The sequence below is a fragment of the Galeopterus variegatus genome, unplaced genomic scaffold (assembly GCF_000696425.1).
Source record: "Galeopterus variegatus unplaced genomic scaffold, G_variegatus-3.0.2 Scaffold1009, whole genome shotgun sequence".
NCBI lineage: Eukaryota > Metazoa > Chordata > Mammalia > Dermoptera > Cynocephalidae > Galeopterus > Galeopterus variegatus.
This window is the reverse complement of record NW_007727120.1, coordinates 69806-81042: the sequence shown is the minus strand read 5'-3', so window position 1 is coordinate 81042 and position 11237 is coordinate 69806. Positions and strand designations below refer to the sequence as shown.

Genomic DNA, 11237 nt, shown 5'->3' with positions numbered 1-11237 from the left:
TGGAGAAGACGGATGTGCTAACAAGGCAGCAGAGGCTTGTGAAGTGGTAGGCGCAGAGCGGGGTCTGGAGACCTCACTGCAATGGTGTTGTCAGCTGCGTTTTGAAGGATAAGCAACAGTTTGTTCATGAAGAAGGAAAGGATAGAAGACCATGATGGGTTTATGCGGGAGGCCAGCAGAGTTGCTTGTAGAAGACGTTGCTTGCCTTGCTTATAGGTGACCAGAAGTAGGTGTATTATGTCATGTCATCCTCCTGATTACTTTGTAAAGGAGGTAGGATGTGGTTAGTATTCCCCCTAAGTGGTTTGCCTAAGCTTATACAGTTTATACATTTGGGCCTTGGTATTACACCTATGATGTCTTTTCCACTTCAACCTCCTGCCTTTTCTGCTGCTCACTCTACCCTATTGAAGAACAGTGATCCCCTTTCCCATCCCAGATTCAATTAGTGGCTTTTGGAGGGATGGCAGTGGTACCAGAGGGGTCTACTTATTAGGGTTGCCAGGTAAAATACAGAATATCCAGTTAAATTTGAATATCAGGTAAACAACAAATAATTTTGAGGGTGGTATATCCCAGATATTGCATCAGAGATACTGGGCATCTTTTATCTTTATTTGCTAATCTGACAACCCTACCATTTAATTCCTCTGGTAAAATCAATTGCTTTAGTCGACAGATAAAGACCGCCGAGGGAAGTAGCCCTGTGTGAGTAGTTGTCAGGGCAGTTAAAGTGATTGTGCCGCAAAAAAAAAAAAAAGTGATTGTGCCGTTGGGAACCTGGCAGAGAAGAATGAGGACATGTTGAGAAAGGGTGGTAAGGGTATGGTAATGTGGCATTAAGCCTTTAACTCGGCTTTTCCTTTAAGGCCCTAGGAAGCGATGTCACAAAACTGGTTCTCCAAGACAGTGTGTGGTTTTGCCTGCTAAATCTGGCTATGCATAGATGAGAATCATACATGGTCAAAAGTCAAATTTTGTTTAAATTTCTAAGATTCAAAATAAACTCCTGGCCTGCCTAGTGAGTCTTTGTAAGGCCATACGCACCCTCTTTCCCAGCAGAATGTTCTCAGATCTCTGCACTAATAATTATGCCAAAGACACCTTCAGTAAGAAAGCTCTCTGCAACATGCAATTTGTCAACTTAGGCAAAAAGGATGAACTTTTTTTTTTCCTTTTTGTCTTTTTTTGTGACCGGCAATGGGATCGCAACCCTCGGTGTTGCGCCCGCACCTTGCTCAGCCAGTGAGCGGCCGGTCTGTATGTGGGATCCGAACCCTCGGCGGGAGCACCGCCACACTCCCAAGCGGCGCACTGTAGCAGTGCGCCACCGGGCCGGCCCCAAAAGGATGAATTTTTTTAGCCCAAGATTTTAATGAGAATTTCCTTTCCCAGAAGAAAGTTTGTAAAGTTAACAGTTAAATATTTTCTTAGTCTCACCATTGTTTGGTGACACTGTTTGACAGTTCTTACGCTGAGTAATATTGTCTTCTCATATTATTATCTGTAAAACCTTTACTGCACTGCTGGTTGATAATTACCTCTTCACATCACCTCATAGCAGAGGTGAGGAATTGACTGTTTGAGCTCAATGAACATACACTTAGGTGTATTAGAAGAGGGATGCTAGACAGGTGCAAGCTGAGTATAATTTAGTCACAAGAAGAGATTTCACTTTCTCCTGTTGCCAAGTCTAAACGTGATTAATGTGACAGGTCCACAATCTTCCTCTGTTACTAATGGTCAAGGGATGAGTCGTAGACAGTTTTATAGACCCACTCAGAGGGTAGGCCCCAGGTCACACAGGATCCTGGGTACTTGAGTTCTAATCATAGTTACTCAACTAGTGGTTGTAAACACATTTTAAGCAAGAGGAACATACCGCCATCAAAAGGACAACAGCACCGTTTTCTGGTCTATGTGAGATTTCCAAAGAGCTATAAACATGCCCACCCCAAATAGTTTATGTAAATATGTGAAACACCTTTATCAAAAATGACAAAACAAAGCCATAGGACCTGAAATCTAAAATAAACATTTTTTCTTACATGATCTCAGGGTCTATTGAATTTTTTTTAAATGCTGAGTTCCACAGTAAGATTTCTGATTAAAGTAAAACTGACATGGTGAAGAACATTCCATCTTCTGCAGATAAACCTAATATTTATTCATTTATCAACAAATATTATGTAGGCAAAAGCAGGCAATGAGTCAGTGAATCAGTAAACAAAATTAATAGACCCATAAATTAACTGGAAAATAACCTGTGATCATTCAGTAGTATTTGGGGGACAGGAAAACATTTTTAATCACAAAAGAGCTAGCTCAAATTGCTAGAAGACCTTTTTAAAAGGGGTAAAATTTAAGTTTAACTGCTGGTTAAAATGTAAGATTTACCATGATGTGGATCTGTACTAGGGTTAGCTGCAATTCCCAATTGAACAAACCTAAAGAGTGTTGAGAAGATAGAGACTTCAACCAGTAGTTCCCTAATTATCTGCTGATAGTACATGATAAATTACACTGTCAGGAATTCATCTTTCCTATTGGACTCATACAGTTTTGCCTCCCTGTCTGGGTTCACCTCTCTAGTACTAAAAGACAAATCTGTGTAAGAAAAAGAGGACTTAGGTAAATCTTATTTCTGGAGCTCATCTGTAGAGGGGGTCTGGAATCGAATAGTTTTCCTTGGACCACTGGAGGTGGTGGATAATGCACCTGCAGTGGCCAGAAACTCTATGCCCGGGCCCAGACTTATCAGATGCCCACAAACCTTTAGACTGATCAGAGGTCAATGGAGACTGCTTTGTATTCTATGAGGGCCAAGCAAGTGTTGGTCATTATAACAATTTATGTATTCATTGCAAAATTGTACTTAGTTCACTAAAATGAATCTCAAAGAGCCTCTGGTAAAAGACAAACTATTAACTATAGTTGCATTTACATGTAGATATGTAGTTAAAAGTATATTTTCTTTAAAAAAAAAAACACTATTATGATAAAAATTAATTTAACCAACTCTGCATAAGAAATCTCTATCCCATAAAGGATAAGTATGCTAACTCCGTTCGTGCCTTCCTTAATCCTTTTTATTTTGATATTATTTCAAACTTATCTAACAGTTGCAATAGTAGGACAGAAAGTTCTCAGACAGTCTTTATCCAGATTCACCAGCTGTTTTCTTTTTGCCCCATTTGTTTTATCATGTGTGCTCTCTCCATTCATATGTGTGTTTTTAAACCATCTGAATGTAAATTGCAGGCATCATGCCCATTTACCCCTAAATACCTCAACTGTGTTCCTCCTAGAAACAAGAATATTTTCTTATATAATTATGGCACAGTTATCAGAATCAGGAAATTTGACACACAGTAGATAATATTATCTAATCCACAGTCCATATTCAAATTTCACCTGGTGCCCAGTAACGTCCTTTTTTGCAATTTTGATTTCCCAGTCTAGGGTCATGCATGCATTAGCCATCACTGTGCATTTGGCATCATTACATCTTATTCAGATCGAAGGAAAGCACATTTGCTTTTGCTTACTCCAAGACAAGGTCATTGTTGGATTTAAATTAAAAATTTATGAGCATCAACAACAAAGTATCGATTGTGCTTTGTTTTTCTTGAGACATCCTCATTTGAGGCAGTGGCAGATATTTTGCTAATAAATTTCAGCCGTTTCCTAGGAGGTAAGCAGGTTGAGGCAGGGTGGTTCCCTCGCAATCAGTCCCCAGAGGGACATGCTTCTGTTGCAGAGCTCACGGCGTCTCCACGGAAGTAGATTGTTGATTGTTGGAGTTCAGTAACTCGTTCTTGACTTGCATGGAATCAAATTTAATTAAATAGATGAAATCATGTGTTCTAAACCAGTCACGATGTCAATGACCTTCACTAGAACTCAGCTAAGAAGGGTTATTTTGCTTATATACTCATTTCATAAGCAAATATAATGCGACTGTGGTTATTGGGTAAATATTGATGTTCTGACATATCTCATTGTGTGTGTTTGTGTACAAAGGGGCTTCTGTGCCAAAAAGGAAAAAACTCTGCCTGAATTCTATCTTAAATACAACCTTCAAACCCCATGTCCAGAAAAAGAATGGGAACTATTTCTGCTAACACCTAGAAACGAGGCGCCAGGTTTGTGCATGGCCTGTCAGTGGCTGAGTGCATTAGCCCAGGACTTTCCAGCCACTGCAGTGTGAAGTTTCTGAAGAGAAGTCAGAAATGGAATTTCAACATTTCTTTGTTTCTTATTCTGCTGGGCTGTCTTCACCCTTCCTACATTCTTCTTTTGGGCTTCTGTGTGTGTGAGATCTGTTTTTTTCTTTTTTTGGTTGTTTTATTTTTCCTTTAGAAAAGGAAAAAGATTTACTTAAAATGAATTCACCCCCCCCACCCCCCAGGGGGAGGCAATGAGCAGGTATTTCCCTAAGGAGAAATCACACTTATACTTGCGGATGTGTCTGGTTGTTTTATTTTTCCTTTAGAAAAGGAAAAAGATTTACTTAAAATGAATTCACCCCCCCCCTACCCCCCAGGGGGAGGCAATGAGCAGGTATTTCCCTAAGGAGAAATCACACTTATACTTGCGGATGTGTCTCAAGACACGCAGGCAGCCCTCTGTGATCCAGCCTGGTGCTCTCTCCCAGTAACAAGAGGGCCCAGCTAAGAGAGCACTTCTGGCTCAAACACAGAAGTCTTCTGACCCAGTCACATTAGGCGAGGCAAGCCCTACCCAGAGTGTGAAAAGTGAAACCTCAGGACTTTCTTGCAGATGCCAGAGATGGGTGGGAGGGCCTGATGACTGGTTACTGGTTTGGAAGGTGCTGCTGCCCTTTCCTTAGGGAGTAGTGCTTTCAGGCCTGTTTTTCTGTTTGCAAACCAAAGAAGCAGTTAATATTAGAACCTGCTTCCCAAAGGAGTGCACCTGTGGACTCTGGGTTTGGTGTGTGTTGGGTTGGTGGCGGTGGGCTGGTGTGGGGGAGAGGCAGGCAGATGTAAATTATTTCTTTTCCTATTTTTCAGAATTGTTGATTCTTTGTTTGATTCCTGAGCTGTTGGGTGCAGGACAGAGCACTGGGGGAGCTTAATAGGAACACAGGGCTTTGCTCCTGGCATGGCCAGAGATGACCACACAGCCCTGGCCGGTCAGCCATGCTCTTTGAGCCTATAGTTTCTAGTCTGTAAAACGGGTGGAACCAGCTTCCTTACCAACCTCCATGCTTTGCAGGAGATCCAGTTCTGGTTGTGTCAGGGCTGGCATTCCTGAGTTTCCCTGCTAGTGCCCCCTGGGTGGGGCAGTGACCAGCTGGACCTGCTTGCTGGCAGGGGCTGCTCCTGCAGCTGTGATTGTGGCTGCCAGAAATGAGGTTTTGTCATTCATCAGAGTCGGAATCAGTGGATCTCATCGAAATCATTGGTTCTTAACTAGGGCGATTTGCCTTCTAAGAGACATTTGGCCATGCCTAGAGACATTTCTGGTTGTCACAACTAAGGGGCAGTGGACAGTTGCTACTGGCATCCGATGAATAGAGGCTGGGGTGCTCCTAAACGTCGTGTGATGCAAGCCCAGCCCCACAACCAAGAACTACCTGGTCCAAAATGTCAATAGCACCACTGTAGAGAAACCCTGATATAAACTGACCTACTTTCTCCTTTAGTTTTTATCCACTACCCTGTGCTAGAGCCAGATGGAACTCCTTCCACAATCTGCTTCGTCTACAGTAAGGCTTTCTGACCCCTTCCTTCTCTTTCCCACTTTGAATTCGTCTGTCACCCTCCTGGTCTTCCTTTGCATAGTGGTCTGTATTTCTGATGAATTTGAGTTGTTTATTGTTGCAGTGTCCAACCCCTTTCGACTGGAAACACTCAAGAGCAGGATCTGCTGCTGGTTCCCCCTGTGTGCTCTAGGACAGAGTTCATGGCCCTGGCAGCCCTCAGAAACTCTGGGAGCTTTTCAAGAGAACACAAGCCCAAGGCTAGGGGCTGGTGAGATTTGAATTTTCTGCTCAGAGGCACCTAGACAGTTTTACATAGGATTTTAGGGAATTCACAGATCCCTGAAGCCCTCCCTCTAATCCCTGGATCGGAGGCCCTCATGTATGTGACAAGAACACCCATTGTGCTCTGGAATGTCATTCCAGAACAATGCCAAGACTATTATAAGTGTGAAACGTGGCACAGGAGTGCGTGTTCATGTGTGTGTTTAAAGTTTAGATCTTTTCAGGGATCATCTCTAATCCAGTCGTCAAAAAAATGGTACCAAGGGGTCGTGAAGACCCCTAAGGCTATAAAAATATATTTATGTAAGTTAGTAGAGGCTGTAGCAAGATCTTTCTCATAAGGTCATTGTTCACACAAATACAGAGTAATGCCTTTCCATTTGCACTTTGGGAGGTCCCTGTTGTCTATGTTTGGATTGAAGGAAGAGATGAATGTGTGACTTGTAAGGCTAACAAATTAATTCAGAATATAAATATTCCTGTTGAGTGGGAAAGGTTCTCAAATGATAAATACTTGTTGTAAGTGCTGAGCTTGTGAACTGAAGTGGTTTGGGGCTTTGGGAAGAGGTGCAGGTGGTACTTTTCTTGTGCTCTTTGCCAGAGTTTGTCTTGTTCCCGGGGTTATTCCTGGGCAGCCGTGGTAAGCAGCCCATGCTGAAACGTCTTCACATATTGAGGGCTTGTTTTAGCCCGAGAATCTGCCAGGCTCTGGCTAGTTCTTGCTATTTTTATTGTGGGCGCATGCGTGTGTGTTTTTAAACTCTGAGCAGAAGCACCTCGTCCATCCCTCACAGAAGAACGTCAGAAGACTCTGTGTTCTTAGCCACACCCTAGATTTAAGACACAGCTAATAAGGGTTTGTTTTTTCAGGCCTCGTAAAGTTAGGAACACAAAATATAAATATACATGAATAAACAAATGTGTTTCTTCTTCTGATTAAGTTTTTATACCCAGGCTTTTAAAATTAGCCTATGGTTTAAAAAGATGAACAAACTAAAATTAGCCTATGGGTAAAGTAAATAACAATGAAATCTTTCTGCAGTTTCTAGTGAAGATTATAATCTGCTTTAGGGACAGAGGAATGAATGCATTTCTTTCTTTAAGCCTTAGTTATTAGTCTTACGGGAGACTAATCTCCGTAAGAGAGGAGGCTGCGGGATCTTATCTGTGGCTGTAGCTTAGCGTCTTGTATAGAGAAGGTGCTCAGTACCTGCTTGTTGCTAGTGATAAATTCATCTGTAAAGATTAGAATTTGACTGACATAAAGATTATAAGGGTAAGGTAGGGTAGAGAGAAGTAGAAACATCTGTGTTTTGGGGGGTTTTGTTTTTGTTTGCAATTGGACACAGCATCTTAGAAAAATGACCAGGCCCTGCCCTTATTTTGTGCCTTCGTGTCTCCGTGGAGCAGGGGCAATCCAAGTGCAGTAAACCAGATAGTTTACCTGCTACCCTGTGCTCCAGGGGTAGAAGACTGACACCTAGTTTCACCCAAAAGGGTGATTCAGGTTTCTTAATTCTTTACAAGACAACAGCATAGTACTCTGGGCAAGTGCCTGTTTGTGAGCTGATTCTCCATCTGGTACCTAGGAATTAATCGTGTCATTGCGAGAGTCGGGAGCAGACATCTAATTCTTTTCAGTGTGGTCTTTTGCAATGATAGGTGTGATTTGTCCATCGGGAATGTTATCCTGAGTGTGAGGGAGAAAAAGGTTTTGTTCCTCCCCTATTAAGGCAGTGTCTGAGGGGCAGACTGACCATGCCAAGAAACTCATCTAACTTCCCTTCCTCCTGGGCCTGTCATGAGGACCTGACATACCTGGTCATGACGACATGTGCCCTTGAACTTGAGGAAGTGGTCTGGGGAAAGTCCAGTGGGCTTCGAGAGGAGGGTTAGGCCCTTCTCATTTTAAACTCCGCTGGCTGAAACCAAACTAACAAGCAGTCTTCAGGGTAGTTACTAGCTCTTGGATGTGATTTCCTTCCACCCCGAAGATATGGGCAAAGCCCCCAGGGGAAATTAAAAGGAGATGGTGAGGCAATGCTTCCAGCAGCGTGAAGGGGCCTCGAGCCCTCCTCTGCCCTAGCCTGGTTACTACAGCAGTCAAGAGCAAGGAACCGAAGGGCAGCCTTCCCCATCCTGCCTGCTTGTTAACCAGTTTGAGCCAGGAGGGAGAGGAGGGGGTCAACAGAATTACACTATTTTCAGGATTGTCTTTATGTGAAAACTAGTCTGGAGATACTATTCCTTCCCCAGCCCCACCCCCAAGCACTTAAATTATCAAAAAAAAAAACAGCTTCACAGAAAATCAGGGAAAGCCAGGTTTTATAGGTTTAAACAGTTTTGCTTGAAATGTTTATAGTAAGAGCACAGCAGGACATATCTGGTTCAGGAAATGCCCTTGGTTTTATGCGTAGTTTTTAATACTGGTGATGAATAGAAGCTGACACTTTCAGTCTTAAATATTTCAATCATCATGAGCAAAAGCAGTTGAGATAAGAATGCAGTTGAAGCCCAGGAAACCTGAGTGGGTAAATACTCACAGAGGTTTGCAGTAGAAGTTGTGAGATGGCCCGGTGGCTCAATGTGTTTCTTTCTGTCCCTGCAGTATGCCACCACGGGCTGCTCCCTGACCCTGCACCACACGGAGAAGCCAGAACACGAAGACATCTGTGAATACCGTCCCTACTCCTGCCCTTGCCCTGGTGCTTCCTGCAAGTGGCAGGGGTCCCTGGAAGCCGTCATGTCGCATCTCATGCACGCCCACAAGAGCATCACCACCCTTCAGGGAGAAGACATCGTCTTCCTGGCTACAGACATCAACCTGCCGGGCGCTGTCGACTGGGTAATGATGCAGTCGTGCTTCGGCCATCACTTCATGCTGGTGCTGGAGAAACAGGAGAAGTATGAAGGCCACCAGCAGTTCTTCGCCATCGTCCTGCTCATCGGCACCCGCAAGCAGGCTGAGAACTTTGCCTACAGGCTGGAGTTGAATGGGAACCGGCGGAGACTGACCTGGGAGGCCACACCCCGGTCCATTCACGATGGCGTGGCCGCAGCCATCGTCAACAGCGACTGCCTTGTTTTTGACACAGCCATAGCACGTCTTTTTGCAGACAATGGGAACCTTGGAATTAATGTGACTATTTCTACATGTTGTCCGTGATGCACCGTGTGGCTTTCATAAACCATTGAAATTATTTGGGCATAGTGCTCTGTATTTAATAAAGGTTTTTATAGATGCTTTATTCGGTATGTCTTCACAAGTCAGGACCCACAGTTATCCTGTGTTTTATTTGAACAGCAGCTTCTCATCTGGCATCAGCCCAACAAAGTTTATGAAACTGGGATGAATGGGTTTGGCCTGTTAGTAATTTGGAGGCTGTTCTGTGATCTAAAATCAACTCTATTATTTTATTTACTTTCTGAACAACACTTGACAAGTTGCTCGGGGCTCCTGTATGTTAGAAATTGGAGGCTCCTTCCCGCCTGCCTCTCTGCATTGGTCCCTCGACATTGACAAAAGCACAGTGACTGTCAGCAGATTCCTTTACTTTTGTTTTCAGGGGGTAGGGATTGCTTTAGTGCATTTTAAACAGTGCTCCTCAAACTGGATGGCTGACCAATATACACAGAGTCACCTGGAGTGCTCATCTTAAAACTGCAGATTTGAGGAGCCTGTGAATCTAACAATCTCATTGGATGATTCTTTTCAATAGTAAAGGTTGAGAATTACTGGGTTAAATTGTGGAAAAGGGTCCAGATTTTAAAGGTGCTTTAAGATTGCCCTCTACTGATAACTTTGTCTTTCTACTGTTTCATCCCCCAACCTCCCCCCACCCTCAAATTAAGACTAGAATATAGATCCACATGAACACACTCCTGAGATTGAGTCATCTTGTGTTTTGGGTGGATTGCCTAGGAAAGCAAGTCATGGCTATTGATAGTTCTCACATCGTGAGTTTTTGCTCACCACTAGTACATATGACCTGTTTACACGTGGCTTCCCTCGGAAGCCCTCTTTGACTGTAGCTGGTGTGAAAGACTAGATCAGTAGAGTTGGGAAAGCTTTATAACCAGTGTAATATGCTTGCTATTTAAAGGTATTTTTTTTTGTTTGTTTTTGCCACATTCACTTTAGTTTTTTAATAAATATTTTCCAAAAATGAATATGCTTCACTTTCCTAGTTGAATAATGTGTACTGATTGAGCACTGACTGTGTGCAGGTGCAGTGACGCTTCACTGCTGTCATTGCTTCCACATGAGGAAGCCGTCATTCTCCAAGATCATGGTACGGGTCAGTGGCAGCACTCGAGTTAAAACTCACATCTGAACCATGGATCGGAGTTGCAGATCTCCTCCCTGGGGCTGTCCTTTCTGTCTGATAGTACCAGCTCCTATGCACGGAGAGTGTTGCTTCCGCTTGACAGAATCAAAAGGAAGAGTCAGGGCTAATGCTGTTGTCCAGAGTATTGGGATTGATCCTCGGTCCCAACCCTAAACTCTCAAAAGAATTCAGGAAATTTACCCCAAATACTTGGCGAGAATTGAAGACAGCTTATTCATTAGCATAGCACCAGGTGAAGAGTACAATGTTGAGTTTTTAGCCAGCATAGAGTTCTGGCAGTTAAGGAATTGCTATAGTAACTTATTTTCTAAGCTGTTCTTCAAATAGAGGTGAAAAACAGGACAAAAGTAGGTGCTTACAACACGTTTGGTGAGTGAATTAAAGTCACAACTCTTATTACTAAGAATGTCATGTTTCAAGCCGGTATACAGAGGGATTCATGGAGGTGAAGCTAAGATTAAGGAGCAGGTGGACTTTGACCCTCAGGGGCAGACCTAGTCTGGATGTGGCCATCCAGGGGCTGCATGGCATCCAGGCAATGTGTTGTTGTGTGCATGAACTAGCCAAGCCTGTCTGTATGGCTTCATGTCCACATCATTCCCTTCTTGTTACATGTGATGGAGGAAATCAGGACTGAGTGGTCAACAGGGCACCAAACAGTAAAACTATAAACAAAAGACCATGAAGGAGAAAGTAGAAACAATTACTCCAAAAGCACAAAATGTTAGAATTTCAGCCCTGAGAAGTAAAATGGTGGGTTAGCAGCTACACTGTATACTTGTGACAGCACTGACTCTAAAATTCAGGCTTCTTGGGCCGGCCCGTGGCTCACTTGGGAGAGCGTGGTGCTGACAACACCAAGTCAAGGGTTAAGATCC

At 43.3% G+C, this 11237-nt stretch overlaps 1 protein-coding gene across 1 annotated transcript in view; it reads left to right on the top strand.

Annotated features, from left to right (window-relative positions):
• Positions 1-10180, top strand: part of SIAH2 (siah E3 ubiquitin protein ligase 2) — a 23854-nt gene extending 13674 nt beyond the window's left edge. The window contains exon 5 of the mRNA XM_008574177.1: positions 8619-10180. Coding sequence (XP_008572399.1) covers positions 8619-9176 — 558 coding nt within the window. The 3' untranslated portion in view covers positions 9177-10180. The remainder of the gene's footprint in view (positions 1-8618) is intronic.
• Positions 10181-11237: the final 1057 nt, after the last annotated feature.